A 26,459-nucleotide genomic window follows, 5' to 3' on the forward strand; every position below is an offset into this window, starting at 1 on the left:
ATTTAAGTATTTAAATTAATATAAAGGGGCGATTTGTCCACGAATGGCTTAAATGAACAACTACTAGTCGACTAGAAAAAAAAAAATTAGTCGGAGGCAGCCCTTATTCCACATATTTTCGAGCCAGGCTTAGGCCATTCTGGGTTGGGCGAGCGACCCTACGGAATGAGTGAGCGGAGTATTCAGAAATGCGCTCTCCGCTCACGAGCTCTGATCGGAACAAACCCGAACCCCACTGTCTGCTGAACTTGCGCAGAAACATCAAAATAGACATAGCCAGCTTTTTAAAATTGTTTTTAAAACTAAACATTTAGACTATTTTAGTACAAATTATGAGCTTATTGACGATTTTTTATAATTCTTGACAAATGTGGGTCAGGAAGCGGGTCGGGTACAATATTTTCTTTTTCTTTTTTTGCGGTCCGAGTTGCGGGCGGGTTAGTTGTAAACGTCGGTCGGGTGCGGTTTGTTCATACATTGACCCGCGCATCACTGGCTGACACTATGTGTACATTCTGTCAGTGAGAATATGGGCAGGTTGAAAAGCCCCTATTACTGGCTGTAGTCTCTCGCCTCTGGCCAAAAAATCCCCCGATGACGCAAAATGACGATTTTTGCGTCATCGGAGGATTTTTTCCAGACAAAAAAATACATAAATCTCTCGTCTCAGGGGGAGATGAGGGAGGGAAGCACGGAATTCGAAAATACTACAGGTTTTCTACTGATACAAAGCTTAATGCTAAATGCTGAAGTATCCCTTTAAGTCATTATTCACTGAAAATAAAACTATAATGAATCCTGCTTGACCTGTGCAGGTGTGTGTTGTTCTCTCTCTCTATAGAGTCTATAGGGTGTGTCTTAATTAATCTACCTGTTTGTTTGTGTGTTTACCTGTTCTTGTATTTCTCCTCTAGCGCTCGTTCTGCAGTGCGATGGTGGAGGAGCTCAGGGTGTCTCTGAAATGCCAGCGACGGCGGAAACAAAAACCTCAACCTCCCGCCATCGTCAAAACAGAAGAGGTCATTAACATGCACACCTTTAACGACAGGAGGCTCCCGGGGAAAGAGACCATGGCCTGAGATCCTGCGGGATTCTCCTGTAACTCTCGTCCAAACGACGGACACGAAGATGTTTCCTGTGGAAATCCGGATACGTGAGCGACTCAGAAACTCGGTTATCGGCCCAAAAACGCTGTCTCTCTCTCTCTGTCCTGCTGGACCTTCTTATTCTGTGTCGCTTATCTCTGTTTTCTCTGTGAAAGACGTGTAGGATGCTGTGAAATGAAGTAGATGTTTTAAACGGATCAGTTTTGATGTGAGAGAAATGCTGCCTTCAAGAGCGCCGGATGACGACAGACTCCCAGAACCTCCTCGGAACGTTTATGAGACGTTATTAGTAGGGATGCGCGATATATCGGCCGCCATATCGGTATCGGCCGATATATGTTCATTTTTACTGTTATCGTTATTGGCACGATAAGAAAATTTGGCCGATATATTAAAGCCGATAAATAATGTATTTCCTTCAGATGCGCACTGTTCAACATGATGGATTTGAATTGCTTGAAATATGATTGGAATCACTTAAAAAAGGAAAATACGGTTCAGTGCAAGTCTGTCATATCGGCTACATAACATCATAATGAGAACATCATTATAATTGTGTGTTTGGGTCATGGATTTTAATGGTGAGACTTTTGTTTTTGTAATCAGGCTCTTAAAAATTATATATAAAATTTGGTTTTATGTTTATCTGCCAATATATCGGTTATCGGCTTTCAAATATAAAGAATTATCGGTTATCGGTATCGGCCAACATTTTCATATCGGTCCATCCCTAGTTATTAGACGTTAATTAGATTAATATGAACTTTTAGAGAAAGTTCTTATTAGTTTTGTCACACAAAAACCTTCCTGCAATGTTTTTAGAATGTTTGTTACTCGAAATAGAACCTTGAGAGAACGTTCATGGAATGTTAGGAATTGTTAGATGTCAAAAGTCTTAATTATGATCTGATGTGCGTGAACGAAATGAATGCTTTTAATTACTTTCTTTCCTTTTCACTCACTGACAAATACAGGAATCTTTTTAGCACCAGTGCAACAAAATGACGAGCAAGAGACCGCTAAAGCTGGAAGGCAGAATGTTTTCAACACAGAAATTAATTAAAATTATCTTACGCATGTCCCTCGTGGGTCAAAATGACCCGAAGCCCTAAAATTAAACTACTTTTTTTTTTTTTGTCCAGAAAGCTTATTTTATTTCATTTTGATCATATTTTTTCAATTTTTTTATTCAATTTTTTTGGAGATTTTTATTTTTATTTTTATTTAATTCCTCTCAACTCCTATCCCCAACTTAAATTCAAAATAACTCACAATTTCATGCATAACCCTTTTAATTCAGCTCTAAATATCTTACATTGAGTGTCTTTGCCTCTTGTGGAAAAATATTAATATAAGATGATATTTCACGACTCTAGATGGCCTTATAGCTCTATATGAGCTGTTCCTCTGGGTCCTAAAGTCAGTCTCTTCAGTGTGTCAGATACACAAGTAGACATTAACTAAATCATTTTTTGGTAAAGTTTTAGCATTCTTAGTTTGAATTTTGAGCATTTTTAGGTTTTTCTATGTGTACTGAAGCATTCCTCTCATTCCATTCATTCCTAAGGGGGGCAAATTGAGCCGCGAGAGAAGGATATGTTACCACAATTTGTGGTAATTTCAACCACAAAACTCCTCGAGTCCTTTTAATTTTATTTGTGTGTATTCATGGTTCAAGTGCGACAAAAGTCCTGGGGTCTTGGACCCCTCTGATGAACACTCAATTTGTAAAAAAAAATGTAACCCGAGGGAAGACCAATGACATTGGAGCGCAAAGAAAAGCAGCATGAATACTTACTTGAAGGCACCAATAAAATCCATGAAACAATGTCCGTCAGTTGTATGTCGCGGGCTGCGTCCTAAATCACATACTTCCCTACTATATAGTAGGCGAAAAACAGTCAGTATGTCTGAATTTACAGTACTCGTGAAAAATTACCCGTACGACCTACTAGTTCTGAAGTGTGCATCTGATGGACACTTTATGAATGATAATGACAACATGGCAAATGCACTACATCCGGATCGCATTCATACTCTAGAACATGCTTTTTTAGCGGTTGCAAAGTAATTCCTCGCTATTTGGGACGCAGCCGCATTCACACTCGGTGTCATGATGATCAACGACTCAAACCAAAGTTCTGTCATTTAGATAAACTTCAACTTTTCTAGGAAAACTTTCTACTAGCGTCCATTCTGTCTGTCACAGGCAACTCGACTTTGTTTGTCATTCAACGGAGATTTATAACGAGAAAAAAAGAGAAAAGCAGTTTTTGTACAGACAAATTTTGTAGTAAATCTTTATATTGCCGTGTCTGATGCCTATGTAGGTTAAAGAGGACGGCCGCGCATTAGACGCCCCACACACACATATGCACGTCCATCCAGCCGAGAGCAAACAGCGTCTCTATCCCAGACAGCAACATCGTACTGACCCATATTCAGTTCACATCCGGCTCACATCTGTCTCACATCCGGCTCACATCCGGCTCACATCTGGCTCACATCTGGCTCACATCTGGCTCACATCCAGATACGCGTGGAATCCACATGCATCGGCTCACATTCGGCCAACATCTGTTTCACATCCGGCTCACATCTGACCCACATTTAGCTCTGATCCGGCTCACATCTGACCCACATCTAGCTCTCATCCGGCTCACATCTGACCCACATCTGGCTCACATCCAGATACGCAGGGAATCCACATGTACCAGCTCACATCTGACCCACATCTGGCTCACATCCAGATACGCAGGGAATCCACATGTACCAGCTCACATCCGGCTCACATCTGACCCACATCTGGCACACATCCAGATACGCGTGGAATCCACATGCATCGGCTCACATTCGGCTCACATCTAGCTCACATCTGACCCACATCTAACTCTCATCCGGCCCACATCTGGTTCACATCTGACCCACATCTAACTCTCATCCGGCCCACATCTGTTTCACATCCGGCTCACATCTGACCCACATTTAGCTCTGATCCGGCTCACATCTGACCCACATCTAACTCTCATCCAGCCCACATCTGGTTCACATCTGACCCACATCTAACTCTCATCCGGCCCACATCTGGTTCACATCTGACCCACATCTAACTCTCATCCAGCCCACATCTGGTTCACATCTGACCCACATCTAACTCTCATCCAGCCCACATCTGGTTCACATCTGACCCACATCTAACTCTCATCCGGCCCACATCTGGTTCACATCTGACCCACATCTAACTCTCATCCGGCCCACATCTGGTTCGCATCTGACCCACATCTAACTCTCATCCGGCTCACATCCGGCCCACATCTAACTCTCATCCGGCTCACATCCGGCCCACATCTGGTTCACATCTGACCCACATCTTGCTCTCATCTGGCTCACATCTGACCCGCATCTGGCTCACATCCAGATACGTGTGGAATCCACATGCACCAGCTCACATCCGGCCCACATCTGTTTCACACCGGCTCACATCTGACCCACATCTAAATCTCATCCGGCTCACATCTGACCCACATCTGGCTCACATCCAGATACGCAGGGAATCCACATGTACCAGCTCACATCTGACCCACATCTGGCTCACATCCAGATACGCAGGGAATCCACATGTACCAGCTCACATCCGGCTCACATCTGACCCACATCTGGCACACATCCAGATACGCGTGGAATCCACATGCATCGGCTCACATTCGGCTCACATCTAGCTCACATCTGACCCACATCTAACTCTCATCCGGCCCACATCTGGTTCACATCTGACCCACATCTAACTCTCATCCGGCCCACATCTGTTTCACATCCGGCTCACATCTGACCCACATTTAGCTCTGATCCGGCTCACATCTGACCCACATCTAACTCTCATCCAGCCCACATCTGGTTCACATCTGACCCACATCTAACTCTCATCCGGCCCACATCTGGTTCACATCTGACCCACATCTAACTCTCATCCGGCCCACATCTGGTTCGCATCTGACCCACATCTAACTCTCATCCGGCTCACATCCGGCCCACATCTAACTCTCATCCGGCTCACATCCGGCCCACATCTGGTTCACATCTGACCCACATCTTGCTCTCATCTGGCTCACATCTGACCCGCATCTGGCTCACATCCAGATACGTGTGGAATCCACATGCACCAGCTCACATCCGGCCCACATCTGTTTCACACCGGCTCACATCTGACCCACATCTAAATCTCATCCGGCTCACATTCGGCCAACATCTGTTTCACATCCGGCTCACATCTGACCCACATTTAGCTCTCATCCGGCTCACATCTGACCCACATCTGGCTCACATCCAGATACGCAGGGAATCCACATGTACCAGCTCACATCTGACCCACATCTGGCTCACATCCAGATACGCAGGGAATCCACATGTACCAGCTCACATCCGGCTCACATCTGACCCACATCTGGCACACATCCAGATACGCGTGGAATCCACATGCATCGGCTCACATTCGGCTCACATCTAGCTCACATCTGACCCACATCTAACTCTCATCCGGCCCACATCTGGTTCACATCTGACCCACATCTAACTCTCATCCGGCCCACATCTGTTTCACATCCGGCTCACATCTGACCCACATTTAGCTCTGATCCGGCTCACATCTGACCCACATCTAACTCTCATCCAGCCCACATCTGGTTCACATCTGACCCACATCTAACTCTCATCCGGCCCACATCTGGTTCACATCTGACCCACATCTAACTCTCATCCGGCCCACATCTGGTTCGCATCTGACCCACATCTAACTCTCATCCGGCTCACATCCGGCCCACATCTAACTCTCATCCGGCTCACATCCGGCCCACATCTGGTTCACATCTGACCCACATCTTGCTCTCATCTGGCTCACATCTGACCCGCATCTGGCTCACATCCAGATACGTGTGGAATCCACATGCACCAGCTCACATCCGGCCCACATCTGTTTCACACCGGCTCACATCTGACCCACATCTAAATCTCATCCGGCTCAAATTCGGCCCACATCTGGTTCACATCCGGCTCACATCTGGCTCTCATCCGGCTCACATCTGGATACTCGTGGAATCCACACGTACCAGATGTGGCCCGGATCCGAGTCGACACTGTGTTGCTGTCTGGGTACAAACCTCCTTTGTTGTTTTACAAGCATATTTTCTGTTTCTGTGTGCTGATGTTTGTGTTTTACCTGACGACGAGTCTCTCTACTGTATAATAGTGTGCTGAGCAAAGGATTTCTCCAAACCGGGTTTAATCTACAGGGACCTTTGGAAAAGAACCATGTGCAAATTAGCATCGGGTGGAGAACTGTTCAAGCTCATCTTGTAATAAAAAAAGAGATTATACTGTGTAGAAGGTGTCGTTTCCTTTCTGTGTGTGTGTGTGTGTTGTTCAGTGTTTATCGTTTTTAGTTGTAAATCAAGTTATTCTAGATCAACTGGACTGTCTGTTGCTTAAAGTCAGTATGAAAGGGAAGTTGCGCTGGATTTTACTCTATTATTGTGCCGTATATTCGAGTGAAATGCATCTGGAACGAGAACAAATGTGGGCGGGGCTTGATTTTGTCCGTGGGGAATTGATTTGATGGTTGTGGTTTGCTATTGGTGGATCTCATGAGAGTGACAGGTCATCAGAGAATCAGCTACGGGGAGAGTCACAAAACTAACTAAACACTTTGATTTGAAGTGAAAATGTTTCTGAAAATCAGACAAAAAGACAAAGGTACTTAAAGGCTTTAGTGAGGGAAAGAACTACAATCCCATGAAGCATTGCAAACAGCAAGATCGAATTAAAAATGGAGAAATATGTAACTACTCATTTAGCGTATAGGTAGATCGACTCGATTTCATGGGAGTGGGCGGAGCTAAAGAGCTATTTTTGCTTGGTTGCTTTTTTTGACTCTGATTGGTGCAATTTTCTGCACAGCATCATGGGTAATGTAGTGTTCACCAGGAATTTCACCCTTAAACATGATTATATATAAAAAAAAAAAAGCTGAAATAAAGTAGGCTGATGCCTTCAGCAGAAGCAAAAACCATTGATTATCAACCTCGTAGCTCACAGTAAGGCTGTCTTTAATGATTTATAAGTTATCGTTAAAAATCAATTTCCCTGTGGAGAAAATAAATGGAGGATTTACTCTATAAGACCGTCTCTAAAGAGATGTCGCTGCAAGAAGGAGGGGAAGTTAGTTTGATTCAAGATTACAAGGATATCCGATGTGCATATATTTATTATAGCCTAAAATATTGCAATATGCCATAAAAAAAATAGGCACTGTCCATTTTGATTTCATGAGGACTTTAATAATATTACAGGCTCTAATAGTGTATTTGATTTTACTTGTAACATCACAACAATTTAGTTTAAAATCGAAATGTTTTGTAGGTATATGAAACTTCCTCATGGACAATCGGTCAGCTGATGCGGCGTCACATGACATGATGTGGTCACATGACCGCTGGATCACACACACACACACACACACACACACACACAGAGACACAGACAGAGAGTGAGAGTGTGTGTGTGTGAGAGAGAGCTGTTTCCAGCAGCAGAACTGAACCGATCAGACCCAGAAAAGCAGTGACATCTGATTCGGAGTGAGAGAATATCTAGATCCGGATCCGGTGAGTGATGAAACCATAATCAATCGCGTGCATCAGTTTCATTCAGGTTTTTAACTCTATTCTAATTCATCTGATCAACACAGTTCTATAGAATATCAATGCATGTGGAGATTTAAACAATTCTTCATTTATATGTGCTATAATGTATGCGATGCACGTATAGATTCGTGTTGTGCTTTCTAACAGGAAGTGTCTAACAGGAAGTAAAAGACGTGCTCATTTATTGTGATGAGTTATTATTAAAAATGAGATTAATATCGCTGTTTGTTCCAGTAGGAGATATATATATATATAAAAGTGAGTAAGATTGTTTAAGGTTAGGGTTCTTAAGGACGTTTACTTTACCTGTGTGTGTGAAAGTCACGTGTGTATCATGTGAGTCATGTGACACTGACAGGTGTTTCTCTCATGATGTTTACAACAGACATTAAAATAAAGCTTTAATAGTGCAAAATATATTTGAAATGGTCTAATTCCACATTAATGTTGTGTTTGTTTAAAACACAATGTAATCATTCAGTGTTTGTGTCAAAAATTCCGATTATAATATTCATTGTTACATTGGTTTACAAAATTGCTACATTTGGAAAAATAGAATGTAACATCACAGTTTTATATAGTATTGAACTGACTTGATCTAAATAATGTCACTAATATCTTATGAAGTTGAAGGCGTTTCATAATTTCAAAATTTGTTATCAGGAAACTGTCTAAGTTATGTATTTCAGAAATGTACATATACAAAGTCACAGTTAGCTAAAAATGTATTCATTTAAACAATGTAATAATTTAATGCAGAAACAATGAGCTCATTGAAGTAATGAATACAAGGAAGACTTTCTTTTCTCAACTCAAAACAAGTTGATTTAAATGCCATGTCTTCAGAATGAGTGTTAGTACGGTGTGTTTCAGATATGCAGTGGTCAGCGCTGACTCTGGTTCTGGCGTTCTCCTCGGCCACCTTGGCTCTGGACAACGGTCTGATGAGGACCCCTCCCATGGGCTGGTTGGCATGGGAACGCTTCCGCTGTGACATCGACTGTGACAACGACCCGCAGAACTGCATCAGGTGATCCAGAACCAACCTTTCGTTTGCATATTTCACTGATCCAGAATCAGCCTTTCATTCGCACATTTCACTGATCCAGAATCAGCCTTTCTTTTGCATATTTCAGTTTAAGTTGAAAATTTTGCTTTTGTGAGTTCTATTAGTTTTGGTTTTTCATCTAATTTTTTATATTTAATTTAATTAACACAAATAGTTTTAGTATTATTTATATACTATTATAGTTTTCATTAATATTTATATGTTCTGTTTTCTGTTTATTTTTAATAATTGTATGCGCTTTTGTCCATTCTTTAAGTTAGTATTACTATTTGGGTTTAATTTATTTATTTTTAATTAATTAATTTCAGCTTTATTTCATCAACAAAAATATTTTTTTTAATATCACTATTTAGGTTACATTTATTTTAATTTTAGCTTTAATTTTAAATTATTTCGGTTTATTGCCAAGGCACCATTTCTAATTTTCGTTTACCTTGTTTTCTTATCTAATATTTATCCATTTTTTATTTCATCTTTATTTTAATTAATACAAATATTTTATAATTTGTATTAATATTTTGAATTCGCTTTTATATCAATATTTTCCATTTTAATTTTAGTGCATTTTTTATTACACTATTTATTATTATTTTATTTCATTGCCAAGGAAGGCAACGTTTCTAATGTTCTTCAAGTCTGTTTTTCATCTAACATTCACACTCTAACGCTGAATGCGTGAAGAATCCCAGCGCTGATGGTGTGTGTGTGTGTGTGTGTGTGTGTGTGTGTTCCTCCTGCAGCGAGTCGTTGTTCACAGACATGGCCGACAGACTGTCGGAGGACGGCTGGAGAGAGCTGGGTTACGTCTACATCAACATCGACGACTGCTGGGCCTCCAAACTCAGAGACAGTCAGGGCCGACTGCAGGCCGACCCCAAACGGTGCTGACCTCTGACCTCTGACCTTCTGATAGCAGAATAGAGAATATCACTCTGAACACCAGAGTCTCTCACACACACACACACACACACTCCATCTGAACACCAGAGGGCATCTCTCTCTCACACACACACACACACACACACACACACACACACACACACACACACACACTCCATCTGAACACCAGAGGGCATCTCTCTCACACACACACACACACACACACTCCATCTGAACACCAGAGGGCATCTCTCTCACACACACACACACACACACACACACACACACACACACACACACACACACACTCCGTCTGAACACCAGAGGGCATCTCTCACACACACACACACACACACACACACACACTCCATCTGAACACCAGAGGGCACCTCTCTCACACACACACACACACACACACACACACACACACTCCATCTGAACACCAGAGGGCGTCTCTCACACAATTCACAATTCAATTCACAAACTCACCACTAGTTGCCGCTAAACATCACACACTGCACCTTTAACTGCGATTAGATGGAGATTGCGATGAGTCCTGCAGCTCTACAGCAGAAGCAATGCTCCTCATCTCACGTTATTGTGAATCAATCTGCAGGTTTCCACATGGCATTCCTCGTTTGGCGCGTTACATCCATGACCGTGGGCTAAAGCTGGGCATTTATGGAGACATGGGCACATACACGTGTGGCGGATATCCGGGAACAACTCTGGATAAAGTGCAGATAGACGCCCAGACGTTTGCAGACTGGGAGATCGACATGCTCAAACTGGACGGGTGTTACTCAAACTCCAGCTATCAGGAACAAGGTGAGGGAACCAACACAGTATTCCTCATTATAATAATTAATGTGCAGAATAAAGGGGCGGGGCCTGGCTGAGTTAGTTAGTAGTCTGTTAAACTGGCAGTTATGGAAAGGGGCGGGACATTTCCCAAACACACTCGAAGCGCTCGACCAATCACAACACACTGCTCCAGCCGACCAATCAGAGTACAGTGTGCTTTTCAGAAGGAGGGGCTTCATAGAGACAGGAAGTAAACAGAGCGTTACTGACAGACTGAGAAGAGAGGAGCCGCAACAATGGAGAATATGTGGAGAATAATCAACATTCAAGCAGGAAAACCTGTTCTAGTAGAGCCTGAAACAACAAGACTTTGAGAAAGGGCATAATATGCAGGTATGGGAGAAATTAAGCTTTTATTCAATTAAACCCAATTGTTTAGTAAAATGATTCACTCTCAAAATCCCACATGTTGGTGGAAAAAACAGTGTAAATGCAGTTAAAACTCCTTTTACAAACCAAATTCTAAAGCTTGATTAATCAGACCAATCAGAGACTATAAACTACAGACGATTAATTATACAAATGTGCATTAAATGTCTACAGATTTATAAAACTGATCCAAGAACAGGTAAAAAATCATAGACAGTGGTTCATTGAAACCAGTGAAGTTTCGAAACTCTCCGAAGCCTCGTTCGCTAAAATCAAATCACCTTTATTTGTAAAGAGTTTTCTACAATACTGATAGTTTACAGATGACGTCACACACACGACGCTCATATTCTTTACAGTGTATGTTTGATACGCGCTCTGAATCGCTGATTCCAAACATTATCCTGTTCTCATTATCTTTTGTTGATTATATTTAAACACAGGCTATCCGATGATGTCGAAGGCCCTGAACGCTACGGGCCGTCCCATTGGCTACTCCTGCAGTTGGCCCGCCTACCAGGGCGGACTCCCTCCTAAAGTGAGTAAAGTTACTGTAGTGTCTCTAATCTGAAGCACGATGGAATTGTAATATATGATTAATAGGGGTGTATCGTGTCACAATATATATCGTGGATAGTTCATCCAAACTAAAAATTACTGTGTGAGAGAATTTTTAGTGTCAGTACTGCATTAAACTACTATATATAATGTCTAATATGATGTATAATAATGCATATTTGTGGGTCCTGATAATGCCAAATGTCTGATGTTACCAGTAAAAGTGGCCTATACATTATTATAAATATATCTAGACAGTGAAACATATTCATCTACAATAATTCTGTATTTTCAGCTTCAGAATCATGAATATTTCTATTCTGGTGTCTCTGTTGTTCATTGGGTTTCCAGCACCGAGTCCAAGACTATTCATTTACACACACAATGTAATATCAAATTTAGCATTTTAATCAACAGCACATTTTTTGTTTAACGTTTTATCAAATGTCTTGGAGTATCGCGATAACATCGTATCGTGAGTTCAGTATCGCGATAATATGGTGTCGTGAGTTCAGTATCGTGATAATATGGTATCGTGAGTTCAGTATCGCGATAACATCGTATCGTGAGTTCAGTATCGTGATAATATCGTAACGTGAGTTCAGTATCGTGATAATATCGTAACGTGAGTTCAGTATCGTGATAATATGGTATCGTGAGTTCAGTATCGTATCGTGAGTTCAGTATCGTATCGTGAGTTCAGTATCGCGATAACATCGTATCGTGAGTTCAGTATCGTGATAATATCGTAACGTGAGTTCAGTATCGTGATAATATGGTATCGTGAGTTCAGTATCGTATCGTGAGTTCAGTATCGTATCGTGAGTTCAGTATTGTGATAATATGGTGTCGTGAGTTCAGTATCGTGATAATATCGTATCGTGAGTTCAGTATCGTATCGTGAGTTCAGTATCAGGATAATATGGTATCGAGAGTTCAGTATCGTGATAATATCGTATCGTGAGTTCAGTATCGTGATAATATGGTGTCGTGAGTTCAGTATCGTGATAATATCGTATCGTGAGTTCAGTATCGTATCGTGAGTTCAGTATCACGATAATATGGTATCGTGAGTTCAGTATCGTGATAATATCGTAACGTGAGTTCAGTATCGTGATAATATGGTATCGTGAGTTCAGTATCGTATCGTGAGTTCAGTATCGTATCGTGAGTTCAGTATCGCGATAACATCGTATCGTGAGTTCAGTATCGTGATAATATGGTATCGTGAGTTCAGTATCGTGATAATATGGTATCGAGAGTTCAGTATCGTGATAATATCGTATCGTGAGTTCAGTATCGTGATAATATGGTATCGAGAGTTCAGTATCGTCAGTATCGTGATAATATCGTAACGTGAGTTCAGTTTCGTGATAATATCGTAACGTGAGTTCAGTATCGTGATAATATGGTATCGTGAGTTCAGTATCGTGATAATATCGTATCGTGAGTTCAGTATCGTATCGTGAGTTCAGTATCGTATCGTGAGTTCAGTATCGTGATAATATGGTGTCGTGAGTTCAGTATCGTGATAATATCGTATCGTGAGTTCAGTATCGTATCGTGAGTTCAGTATCACGATAATATGGTATCGAGAGTTCAGTATCGTGATAATATCGTATCGTGAGTTCAGTATCGTGATAATATGGTATCGAGAGTTCAGTATCGTGATAATATCGTATCGTGAGTTCAGTATCGTGATAATATCGTATCGTGATAATATGGTATCGAGAGTTCAGTATCGTGATAATATCGTATCGTGAGTTCAGTATCGTGATAATATCGTATCGTGAGTTCAGTATCGTATCGTGAGTTCAGTATCACGATAATATGGTATCGAGAGTTCAGTATCGTGATAATATCGTATCGTGAGTTCAGTATCGTGATAATATGGTGTCGTGAGTTCAGTATCGTGATAATATGGTGTCGTGAGTTCAGTATCGTGATAATATCGTATCGTGAGTTCAGTATCGTATCGTGAGTTCAGTATCACGATAATATGGTATCGAGAGTTCAGTATCGTGATAATATCGTATCGTGAGTTCAGTATCATATCGTGAGTTCAGTATCGTGATAATATGGTATCGTGAGTTCAGTATCGCGATAATATCGTATCGTGAGTTCAGTATCGTATCGTGAGTTCAGTATCGTGATAATATGGTATCGTGAGTTCAGTATCGTGATAATATCGTATCGTGAGTTCAGTATCGTGATAATATGGTATCGCGATAATATGGTATCGTGAGTTCAGTATCGTGATAATATCGTATCGTGAGTTCAGTATCGCGATAATATCGTATCGTGAGTTCAGTATGGTATCGTGAGTTCAGTATCGTATCGTGAGTTCAGTATCACGATAATATCGTATCGTGAGTTCAGTATCACGATAACATCGTATCGTGAGTTCAGTATCGTGATAATATGGTATCGTGAGTTCAGTATCGTGATAATATCGTATCGTGAGTTCAGTATCACGATAATATCGTATCGTGAGTTCAGTATCACGATAACATCGTATCGTGAGTTCAGTATCGTGATAATATGGTATCGTGAGTTCAGTATCGTGATAATATCGTATCGTGAGTTCAGTATCGTGATAATATGGTATCGTGAGTTCAGTATCGTGATAATATGGTATCGTGAGTTCAGTATCGTGAGAATATGGTATCGTGAGTTCAGTATCACGATAATATCGTATCGTGAGTTCAGTATCGTGATAATATGGTATCGTGAGTTCAGTATCGTGATAATATCGTATCGTGAGTTCAGTATCGTGATATGGTATCGTGAGTTCAGTATCGTGATAATATCGTATCGTGAGTTCAGTATCGTGATATGGTATCGTGAGTTCAGTATCGTGATAATATGGTATCGTGAGTTCAGTATCGTGATAATATCGTATCGTGAGTTCAGTATCGTATCGTGAGTTCAGTATCGTGATAATATGGTATCGTGAGTTCAGTATCGTGATAATATGGTATCGAGAGTTCAGTATCGTGATAATATCGTATCGTGAGTTCAGTATCGTGATAATATCGTATCGTGAGTTCAGTATCGTATCGTGAGTTCAGTATCACGATAATATGGTATCGAGAGTTCAGTATCGTGATAATATCGTATCGTGAGTTCAGTATCGTGATAATATGGTGTCGTGAGTTCAGTATCGTGATAATATGGTGTCGTGAGTTCAGTATCGTGATAATATCGTATCGTGAGTTCAGTATCGTATCGTGAGTTCAGTATCACGATAATATGGTATCGAGAGTTCAGTATCGTGATAATATCGTATCGTGAGTTCAGTATCATATCGTGAGTTCAGTATCGTGATAATATGGTATCGTGAGTTCAGTATCGCGATAATATCGTATCGTGAGTTCAGTATCGTATCGTGAGTTCAGTATCGTGATAATATGGTATCGTGAGTTCAGTATCGTGATAATATCGTATCGTGAGTTCAGTATCGTGATAATATGGTATCGCGATAATATGGTATCGTGAGTTCAGTATCGTGATAATATCGTATCGTGAGTTCAGTATCGCGATAATATCGTATCGTGAGTTCAGTATGGTATCGTGAGTTCAGTATCGTATCGTGAGTTCAGTATCACGATAATATCGTATCGTGAGTTCAGTATCACGATAACATCGTATCGTGAGTTCAGTATCGTGATAATATGGTATCGTGAGTTCAGTATCGTGATAATATCGTATCGTGAGTTCAGTATCACGATAATATCGTATCGTGAGTTCAGTATCACGATAACATCGTATCGTGAGTTCAGTATCGTGATAATATGGTATCGTGAGTTCAGTATCGTGATAATATCGTATCGTGAGTTCAGTATCGTGATAATATGGTATCGTGAGTTCAGTATCGTGATAATATGGTATCGTGAGTTCAGTATCGTGAGAATATGGTATCGTGAGTTCAGTATCACGATAATATCGTATCGTGAGTTCAGTATCGTGATAATATGGTATCGTGAGTTCAGTATCGTGATAATATCGTATCGTGAGTTCAGTATCGTGATATGGTATCGTGAGTTCAGTATCGTGATAATATCGTATCGTGAGTTCAGTATCGTGATATGGTATCGTGAGTTCAGTATCGTGATAATATGGTATCGTGAGTTCAGTATCGTGATAATATCGTATCGTGAGTTCAGTATCGTATCGTGAGTTCAGTATCGTGATAATATGGTATCGTGAGTTCAGTATCGTGATAATATGGTATCGTGAGTTCAGTATCGTGATAATATCGTATCGTGAGTTCAGTATCGTATCGTGAGTTCAGTATCGTGATAATATCGTATCGTGAGTTCAGTATCATATCGTGAGTTCAGTATCGTGATAATATGGTATCGTGAGTTCAGTATCGCGATAATATCGTATTGTGAGTTCAGTATCGTGAGGTATCGGTATCAGTATCGTTACACCGCTAACGATGTATGTTCTCAGGTGAACTACACACTGCTGGGTCAGATCTGTAACCTGTGGCGGAACTACGCTGACATCCAGGACTCGTGGGATAGCGTACTGGGAATCGTGGACTGGTTCTTTGACAATCAGGACGTTCTGCAACCCGTGGCCGGACCGGGCCAGTGGAACGACCCCGACATGGTGAGCTCATCATCACTGGCTGTGTTTACACTGGTCTTAACAAACATACATCAATGGAAAGCTTATTTATTCAGCTTTCAGATGATGTATAAATCTTAATTAAAAAAAAAAAAGACTGGTCACATATGGTCAAAAGATCGGATCAGTGCATTAAGACTTGCAGTGTAAATGCAGCCGCAGAAAACCATGATTTATGCTAATGATTTATGCTAATGATTTATGCTAATTTGCATCATCCTCAGTTGCTGATTGGAGACTTCGGCCTCAGCCTGGACCAATCGCGCGCTCAGATGGCGCTGTGGGCGATCATGGCCGCTCCTCTCTTCATGTCCAACGACCTGCGTACGATTAGCAGCGACGCTCGCGCAATCCTGCAGAATAAAGTCGTCATCGGCATCAATCAGGACCACTTAGGCATCCAGGGCAGACGCCTGTTCAAGGTCAGTAATCTACAGGATCGGGTTTCACTGTTGCATTTGGCTCTTAGCTGGGCTATTGACTAAAACTAAGACTGTTAATAACGTTAAATGAAATATAAATATTAGTTGAAAACATTAAACTAAAATAAATTAAAAAAATAAACCTAAAAAAACTAAAATGACAAAAGCAAATTGCTAAAATTAAACTAAAATGAATACTAAAAATATAAAAATAATAGCTAATTCAAAATATTAATAAAAATGCAGGGGTATTGACTAAAACTAAGACTATTAAAAACATTAAATGAAATATAAATATTAATTGAAAACCTTAAACTAAATGAAATTAAAAAAAAGTAAAAAAAATATTTATTTAATCATATTTTAAGCCAAGACACTACAGGTGAAAAGGGTAAAATTGAACAAATACAGTAGATGTAAAGCGATTACATTTTTTTTAATCTAATTAATTACATTACATGCATATTAATTAATCGCACATGAACTTCGGCTGAGAAATTACCCTCAAAAGTTGATTTAAAGTCATTATTGTGTTAAATGAGAATGGCATCAAGTAGACATTAGAAAAATAGCTTTAGAGAGATGTATTTTATAAGATTCAACATAGAAGTTATTACTCATAAATGCTTAGCCATGTTTTTTTTCAGAAGCTGCATCTGAATTGGTATTTAAATATATCTTTGTTCCACTAAAGAAGGAAAGTTATACAGGTTTGAAACGACATGATGGAGAGTAAATAAATAAAAAAACACTGAATTTTCACTTCTAGGCAAACTATCCACAAAATATGATTTTTTTTTTTTTCAAAACACTGATTCATTCAGGAATGAAGTAAGTGGCTCTCTTTATGAATGAGTCATTGAATCATTGGTTCACCCGACTGATTCGTTCAATACGCTGATTCATTCAGAAACTAAACTTGAGCTTATTTAACTTATTGAGCAAATATTGAGCAAAAACACACAATATTGTGTCTTAAATATAACAGAAAATTAACTTTTTTAACTTCAGTATCGCATTTGCACTCGTGTGATATTGCTTAACTATATCATATGATGTAAACATGAGACAAAAGCTCATACGAGTGCATTTTTGACCTGATATCTTGACCTGAGCTCAAGAGCTGAGCAGTGCATGAGAAACAGAGCAGTTTGAAAGCGATGCTTGTGTGTTTCTGTCAGGAGAAGAGCAGGATTGAGGTGTACCTGCGACCTCTCTCTAAAGGAGCCAGCGCTCTGGTGTTCTTCAGCAGGAGGACAGATATGCCGTATCGATACATGACATCTCTGAAGACGCTGGGATACACACCTGGAGTGTATGAGGTGAGCCTTTAAACACAGACAAGCTGACAAACAGACAAGCCCCGGGGGTTAATAAAGTCCTTCTGAAGGGAAGCGATGCGTTCATGTTTTAAAACTTAAAAACTTAATCGACTAATAAAAAAAGGTAAAAAAAGGGTTTACTAAAATCTTGTATTAAAATAGAATTTACTTTTTAGAAACTGGTCAATGACATGGAAATGTTTAATGCTCTCTCTCTCTCTCTCTCTCTCTCTCTCTCTCTCTCTCTCTCTCTCTCTCTCTCTCTCTCTCTCTCTCTCTCTCTCTCCTTCTCTCTCTCTCTCGCTCTCTCGCTCTCTCTCCTTCTCTCTCTCTCTCTCGCTCTCTCGCTCTCTCTCTCTCTCTCTCTCTCTCTCTCTCTCTCTCTCTCTCTCTCTCTCTCAGGTGTTTGATGTGTTTTCGGAGACGCGTTTGCCCGAACTGAAGGACAGCACAGAGTTTGTTGTGTCAGTCAACCCGTCTGGTGTGGTCATGTGGTACATCCATCCAGCAGCTGATTGGTGGAAAGGGGCGGAGCCTAGTCGTTTCAGCGAGAAGCTGAAAGGTCCGAAGTTCCATCGGTATGCTAATGAGGCCGACGCCCCTCAAGTGCTTTGATTGTTTTTGGAAAGGAAATTAACTACGCACTCAGGGATCTTTCGCCAATCAAACGTGCCTCTCTCGATTTTTTAAAAAATGTAAATTTTTTAAAAAATGTTAATTTTTTTAGGACCGTTTCTACTGAATGTCTTTTGAATGAGTTTCCATTAATGTTTTTGCATTGACTTTAATAAGAAGTCTAACGCTAGCATCTCATTTGTGCAAATTCACGTTTCAAGTCGCTTTCGCTTTTTTTATCGTGATGCATTCGGTGATGTGTGATACTGTATTTGAACTCAAATAAACACAAATGATGGTCAAACTACAGATGTTACAGTGTGGATTTGTACACTAGTATTTGATTGATGCTTAACCCTGATTGGTTAGAGAGAGTCATGATGATAATTGGCTGCAGCTTTCATTGTTTATCAGTAAACTGACAGTCTTACAAAACGTGGATTCCTGTTCATTAAACCGAAAGTATTAATCCACCGAACATGTGCTTTCAGTTCCTCAACCCTGAATCAGGGTTTCTCATTCAGAAATGTTAAATCCAGTTGCACTGTCCTTGCATCATCAGACCCATCAGACCCGATGATGGATTTAATCGGTGAACAGGCCAAACAGGAACAAAACCTCACTTCATAGAAGAGTATTTATAATGTCCTTAAGCAACAAAGAAATGCCACAATTGATCAAGACTTTGAAGCAGAAATGAGGGAGAAACTCCTGCTCCCAGTATAAGGGTCTTTCCTTGCCATTAATGTTGGACAACACGACTACGTCTCCTTCCATTAAAAATAATGGCTGAGATATACAGAACACTAACAACATCAGTTGCCGTGATTTTTGGAATGACTTATCGCAAGGAAAAAAATAAGTTTTAGTTGCATAACATCGGTTAATGGAAACGCCGTCATTTCGCAAGTTTTTTTATCGACATTTAGAAAATATCGCAAAAGTTTTGTGCAAAACTGTAATGGAAACGCTGCTAATGATTGCACTGCTGGTTATATTCACTGGTGAGAGTTGGGTCATGATGGGCGAGTGGTTAACCACACGGTCTCTGTGCGCAAGGCTGCGATAGAGACATGGGTTCAAATCCGACTTTAACTGGTTTATTGTAGAATCACGGGGTCACAACAGTGATATATGAGTTCCAGCAAATAAAAACCAAGAGATCTGTGGCTCACAGGTATGAGCGCTGCCTCATGGTTAAGAGGTTCCCGGTTTAAATCCCGGTCAGATCTCCAAGAAATCAACAAATGATTGGTGGAGAGGACAAGAGGATGGTGGACTGAGGAGGAGCTGAAGACAGGGTCCTGGTGGAGCAACTGGTTATCCAGGAAACCCAGCTGTAAAATTGTTGACTTTGTCTCAGAACTGGATATTTTTTATATAAGTAAACATTTTACCTAAAATATAACTGTTGCTGTTTATGGTCCGAGAAATCCCAAGGGTGAGGAGTTTGGATATTCCCTCCCCCCTTCATTTACAAGCTTCTCTCACCAACCGTTCAACGCAACCACGCTTCAGTGTCCAGGCCGGTTTCTTGCCAACCAGGGAGAACAAGCTCAAACCACTGAGCCACTGGAACTTTCACAAGAACTCTTCTTTTTTTGGAGGGCATGTCTTTTTTATTTGGACAAAACCAGTGAAACTAAAGCATTTTAACAAAGTGTGGGCCACACAAAGTGTGTGACCTCGCCACTATAATCCAACAGTAAAGTGCAGTTCTTCATCCGCTCCACTCGGCGGCAGAAGCGGGTTTCTCCTTCAGTCTGACACTTCTGCTGCTTGACAACATGATGACAATCACAACAACACGTGCTGATCCTGCAGATGAGAAGATGACAGCTCTTAATGGCACTTTATCAGCATATATTCCAGCTCAACTGCAGATAAAACCGACACACAGACTGATAAAATGAAGGAAACGAGTGTCACGAGACTCACCTGTAAGTAACTTTCCGCTTAAAGTCAATTTCTCTTGTCAAATGACTTGCACGAACTACATATCAAATCAATCGCTAGTTGCAGCGTTACCATTTTGGTCTGTGAATGAATCGCCCTCTGATAGTCACACTATAAGGTGTAGAAGGACTCAGTTGATATTGCAGTGTTTTCTGGACTGATGTGAGAGTCAGCAGGGGTTGTGTGAAGCTCTGATGTTCTCCTGTTGCTTCATGCTTTTCTACTTCCTGTTGTGATTGGGATATGAGAGTAAAAGAGCCTCTAAAATGGTATTTTTATTCAAAATGTCCAAATACTACAGGCATGAAACAATGAAATCAAGAGCAGTGACTAGACACTTTGCTCTTGGTTTTCATTGCGTATTATTTCTGTAATCTTGCTCTGATGTTTGTAGGTCTGGCGTTCTTTGAATGAGGAGTGAGTTTTAGTTCTATCAGAGAATGTCTAATAAGGGGAGAACTTCCACTCTCAGTAAACTTCCGGCTTCTGAACTGGTTGCAGTTCCACTCTGGCTCCACATGAGGGCGCTCACAGGACGAGTGCAGTTCCACTCTGGCTCCACATGAGGGCGCTCACAGGACGAGTGCAGTTCCGCTCTGGCTCCACATGAGAGCGCTCACAGGACGAGTGCAGTTCCACTCTGGCTCCACATGAGGGCGCTCACAGGACAAGTGCAGTTCCACTCTGGCTCCACATGAGAGCGCTCACAGGACGAGTGCAGTTCCACTCTGGCTCCACATGAGAGCGCTCACAGGACGAGTGCAGTTCCACTCTGGCTCCACATGAGGGCGCTCACAGGACGAGTGCAGTTCCACTCTGGCTCCACATGGGGGCGCTCACAGGACGAGTGCAGTTCCACTCTGGCTCCACATGAGGGCGCTCACAGGACGAGTGCAGTTCCACTCTGGCTCCACATGAGGGCGCTCACAGGATGAGTGCAGCTCCACTCTGGCTCCACATGGGGGCGCTCACAGGACGAGTGCAGTTCCACTCTGGCTCCACATGAGGGCGCTCACAGGACGAGTGCAGTTCCACTCTGGCTCCACATGAGGGCGCTCACAGGACGAGTGCAGTTCCACTCTGGCTTCACATGAGGGCGCTCACAGGATGAGTGCAGTTCCACTCTGGCTCCACATGAGGGCGCTCACAGGACGAGTGCAGTTCCACTCTGGCTCCACATGAGGGCGCTCACAGGATGAGTGCAGCTCCACTCTGGCTCCACATGGGGGCGCTCACAGGACGAGTGCAGTTCCACTCTGGCTCCACATGAGGGCGCTCACAGGACGAGTGCAGTTCCACTCTGGCTCCACATGAGGGCGCTCACAGGACGAGTGCAGTTCCACTCTGGCTCCACATGAGGGCGCTCACAGGATGAGTGCAGTTCCACTCTGGCTCCACATGAGGGCGCTCACAGGATGAGTGCAGCTCCACTCTGGCTCCACATGAGGGCGCTCACAGGATGAGTGCAGCTCCACTCTGGCTTCACATGAGGGCGCTCACAGGATGAGTGCAGTTCCACTCTGGCTCCACATGAGGGCGCTCACAGGACGAGTGCAGTTCCGCTCTGGCTCCACATGAGAGCGCTCACAGGACGAGTGCAGTTCCACTCTGGCTCCACATGAGGGCGCTCACAGGACGAGTGCAGTTCCACTCTGGCTCCACATGGGGGCGCTCACAGGATGAGTGCAGCTCCACTCTGGCTTCACATGAGGGCGCTCACAGGATGAGTGCAGCTCCACTCTGGCTTCACATGAGGGCACTCACAGGACGAGTGCAGTTCCACTCTGGCTCCACATGAGGGCGCTCACAGGACGAGTGCAGTTCCACTCTGGCTCCACATGAGGGCGCTCACAGGACGAGTGCAGTTCCACTCTGGCTCCACATGAGAGCGCTCACAGGACGAGTGCAGTTCCACTCTGGCTCCACATGAGGGCGCTCACAGGACGAGTGCAGTTCCACTCTGGCTCCACATGGGGGCGCTCACAGGATGAGTGCAGCTCCACTCTGGCTTCACATGAGGGCGCTCACAGGATGAGTGCAGCTCCACTCTGGCTTCACATGAGGGCACTCACAGGACGAGTGCAGTTCCACTCTGGCTCCACATGAGGGCGCTCACAGGACGAGTGCAGTTCCACTCTGGCTCCACATGAGGGCGCTCACAGGACGAGTGCAGTTCCACTCTGGCTCCACATGGGGGCGCTCACAGGACGAGTGCAGCTCCACTCTGGCTCCACATGAGGGCGCTCACAGGATGAGTGCAGCTCCACTCTGGCTTCACATGAGGGCGCTCACAGGATGAGTGCAGCTCCACTCTGGCTTCACATGAGGGCACTCACAGGACGAGTGCAGCTCCACTCTGGCTTCACATGAGGGCGCTCACAGGACGAGTGCAGTTCCACTCTGGCTCCACATGAGGGCGCTCACAGGACGAGTGCAGTTCCACTCTGGCTTCACATGAGGGCACTCACAGGACGAGTGCAGCTCCACTCTGGCTTCACATGAGGGCGCTCACAGGACGAGTGCAGTTCCACTCTGGCTCCACATGAGGGCGCTCACAGGACGAGTGCAGTTCCACTCTGGCTTCACATGAGGGCACTCACAGGACGAGTGCAGCTCCACTCTGGCTTCACATGAGGGCGCTCACAGGACGAGTGCAGTTCCACTCTGGCTCCACATGAGGGCGCTCACAGGACGAGTGCAGTTCCACTCTGGCTTCACATGAGGGCACTCACAGGACGAGTGCAGTTCCACTCTGGCTTCACATGAGGGCACTCACAGGACGAGTGCAGTTCCACTCTGGCTCCACATGAGGGCGCTCACAGGACGAGTGCAGTTCCACTCTGGCTCCACATGAGGGCGCTCACAGGACGAGTGCAGCTCCACTCTGGCTCCACATGGGGGCGCTCACAGGACGAGTGCAGCTCCACTCTGGCTCCACATGGGGGCGCTCACAGGACGAGTGCAGCTCCACTCTGGCTCCACATGGGGGCGCTCACAGGACGAGTGCAGCTCCACTCTGGCTCCACATGGGGGCGCTCACAGGACGAGTGCAGTTCCACTCTGGCTCCACATGAGGGCGAATGTTGTATTCGAAAGGAGATGCAAAGAAATTACACATTGCTGGGTGTTAGATTTTTTAGAGTCACTTATTTGCTTTAAAAAGTCTTTTAAAATGTCAATGACGTCATACACATCGTACGACCAGAGATACTGCTTTACGGCAATCCTTCAGTCACTTTGGTGCTTTCAGCTCTGCACTTTCTTTTCTCTCGAGACATCGACAACACAGCTGACACAGGTAAACACACAACACAGCTGACACAGGTAAACACACAACACAGCTGACACAGGGAAACACACAACACAGCTGACACAGGTAAACACACAACACTGCTGACACAGGGAAACACACAACACAGCCGACACAGGGAAACACACAACACAGCTGACACAGGTAAACACACAACACAGCTGACACAGGGAAACACACAACACAGCTGACACAGGTAAACACACAACACAGCTGACACAGGGAAACACACGACACAGCCAAACACACAACACAGCTGACACAGTTAAACACACAACACAGCTGACACAGGGAAACACACAACACAGCTGACACAGGTAAACACACAACACAGCTGACACAGGCAAACACACAACACAGCCGACACAGGGAAACACACAACACAGCTGACACAGGTAAACACACAACACAGCTGACACAGGCAAACACACAACACAGCCGACACAGGGAAACACACAACACAGCCGACACAGGGAAACACACAACACAGCTGACACAGGTAAACACACAACACAGCTGACACAGGGAAACACACAACACAGCTGACACAGGTAAACACACAACACAGCTGACACAGGGAAACACACGACACAGCCAAACACACAACACAGCTGACACAGTTAAACACACAACACAGCTGACACAGGGAAACACACAACACAGCTGACACAGGTAAACACACAACACAGCTGACACAGGCAAACACACAACACAGCCGACACAGGGAAACACACAACACAGCTGACACAGGTAAACACACAACACAGCTGACACAGGCAAACACACAACACAGCCGACACAGGGAAACACACAACACAGCCGACACAGGGAAACACACAACACAGCTGACACAGGTAAACACACAACACAGCTGACACAGGGAAACACACAACACAGCTGACACAGGTAAACACACAACACAGCTGACACAGGGAAACACACAACACAGCCGACACAGGGAAACACACAACACAGCTGACACAGGGAAACACACAACACAGCTGACACAGGTAAACACACAACACAGCTGACACAGGCAAACACACAACACAGCCGACACAGGGAAACACACAACACAGCTGACACAGGGAAACACACAACACAGCTGACACAGGTAAACACACAACACAGCTGACACAGGGAAACACACAACACAGCCGACACAGGGAAACACACAACACAGCTGACACAGGTAAACACACAACACAGCTGACACAGGGAAACACACAACACAGCTGACACAGGCAAACACACAACACAGCTGACACAGGGAAACACACAACACAGCTGACACAGGCAAACACACAACACAGCTGACACAGGTAAACACACAACACAGCTGACACAGGTAAACACACAACACAGCTGACACAGGGAAACACACAACACAGCTGACACAGGTAAACACACAACACAGCTGACACAGGCAAACACACAACACAGCTGACACAGGCAAACACACAACACAGCTGACACAGGGAAACACACAACACAGCCGACACAGGCAAACACACAACACAGCTGACACAGGCAAACACACAACACAGCTGACACAGGTAAACACACAACACAGCTGACACAGGCAAACACACAACACAGCCGACACAGGGAAACACACAACACAGCCGACACAGGGAAACACACAACACAGCCGACACAGGGAAACACACAACACAGCCGACACAGGTAAACACACAACACAGCTGACACAGGCAAACACACGTGCTAGAAGAGTTTTTGTTTTGTTTCTGGTCCCGCTTCGGATGCCACGATGCCATCAAGCGGTGTCTCTGGTCGTAATCAGTCCTTCACTGACCAATCAGCGTTCATTAGCAGAATGCTAGCGTGTTATGGGCAACAACAACTCAACCTGTAAGAAATCGAAAGGACATAAGTACTCGTTCATTCAACTTTCGACCTATAACCCATGTTGAACTTGCAAAACCTACAATCAAATCTGAGATTTCTCAACGGCAATCGGGTGAAAGAGACACATTTAGCCGTCTAGCCTCATAGACTCCCATTCATTTTGAATTTATAAGATATACAGTGTGTAATGATGTGTTTGATTATGCCGTGACTCTACAGAATCGGTGATGTGTTGTGGAGCGTAAACCCGGTCAACAGAGTCGTGTGACAGACATTGACTGTAATGCTGGACTTCTGCTCATGGACAGGTAATGTATATGATGTGTGATTGTGTGTTTTACTGTGCTAAACATGTAGGTTCCCATCACTTTCTTTTTGAAGGGCCACTCCTTTGAAAATCAAATTATGGGAACCTTAACAGGTGGGGAAGGGACATTTTTTTATTTACAATTAACTTTTTTTTTTTGTTCCCTGTTGTCCAAAAGCATAACCGCTGCTGGAGACTGTGCCGGAAGCTCCAGGGGGAGACCGCACTGGTATCCCCCTCCTTTGGGTGCACACCACTCACACACACTCCTATCGCAGAGACCCAGCATCCTCTGAACCGTGAGGCTCTTACCTGTGAGCCACAGATCTCTTGCTGAGACATGTGAATGAACTTCTATTTCACTATTTATTTGTGTGTGACCTGTGATTTTTAAATAAACCACTTAAAGCTTTCAGCTGTGTGATTTGAACCCAAGCCTCAATTACAGAGGTAATCATTATTCTTTCCTTCTGCCATCTTTCC

At 43.3% G+C, this 26,459-nt stretch overlaps 2 protein-coding genes and 2 long non-coding RNA genes across 4 annotated transcripts in view; 3 read left to right on the forward strand and 1 right to left on the reverse strand.

The window, feature by feature from the left end:
- Positions 1 to 4,003, forward strand: part of LOC307157852 (glutamate receptor ionotropic, kainate 2) — a 45,643-nt gene extending 41,640 nt beyond the window's left edge. Inside the window, exon 16 of the mRNA XM_079869793.1 lies at positions 915 to 4,003. Coding sequence (XP_079725919.1) covers positions 915 to 1,079 — 165 coding nt within the window. The 3' untranslated portion in view covers positions 1,080 to 4,003. The remainder of the gene's footprint in view (positions 1 to 914) is intronic.
- The window catches only part of LOC307158029, a 399,912-nt gene extending 378,246 nt beyond the window's left edge, over positions 1 to 21,666 (reverse strand). Inside the window, exon 1 of the long non-coding RNA XR_013821174.1 lies at positions 21,350 to 21,666. This is a non-coding gene — a long non-coding RNA (uncharacterized lncRNA). The remainder of the gene's footprint in view (positions 1 to 21,349) is intronic.
- On the forward strand, positions 7,568 to 18,842 carry naga (N-acetylgalactosaminidase, alpha). The gene is made up of 9 exons (XM_079870148.1): positions 7,568 to 7,759; positions 8,672 to 8,828; positions 9,608 to 9,748; positions 10,363 to 10,574; positions 11,423 to 11,517; positions 15,996 to 16,157; positions 16,400 to 16,597; positions 17,779 to 17,919; positions 18,322 to 18,842. Exons 2-9 carry the CDS (start codon positions 8,674 to 8,676, stop codon positions 18,532 to 18,534), a joined length of 1,317 nt encoding a protein of 438 aa, XP_079726274.1. The 5' UTR covers positions 7,568 to 7,759; positions 8,672 to 8,673; the 3' UTR covers positions 18,535 to 18,842.
- On the forward strand, positions 20,269 to 26,389 carry LOC307158028. Its single transcript, XR_013821173.1, has 3 exons — positions 20,269 to 20,474; positions 25,889 to 25,977; positions 26,155 to 26,389. It is a non-coding gene; the product is annotated as an uncharacterized lncRNA (long non-coding RNA).
- Positions 26,390 to 26,459: the final 70 nt, after the last annotated feature.

This window comes from Squalius cephalus (assembly GCF_949319135.1).
Source record: "Squalius cephalus genome assembly, chromosome: 4".
NCBI classification, from domain to species: Eukaryota; Metazoa; Chordata; class Actinopteri; order Cypriniformes; family Leuciscidae; genus Squalius; species Squalius cephalus.

Excerpts from the sequence above, each read along its gene's own strand:
- naga (XM_079870148.1), top strand. The coding sequence starts at position 8,674 with ATGCAGTGGTCAGCGCTGACTCTGGTTCTGGCGTTCTCCTCGGCCACC. Across the intron at positions 9,749-10,362 it reads CTGCAGGCCGACCCCAAACG|GTTTCCACATGGCATTCCTC; the intron begins GTGCTGACCTCT and ends ATCAATCTGCAG. Across the intron at positions 11,518-15,995 it reads AGGGCGGACTCCCTCCTAAA|GTGAACTACACACTGCTGGG; the intron begins GTGAGTAAAGTT and ends GTATGTTCTCAG.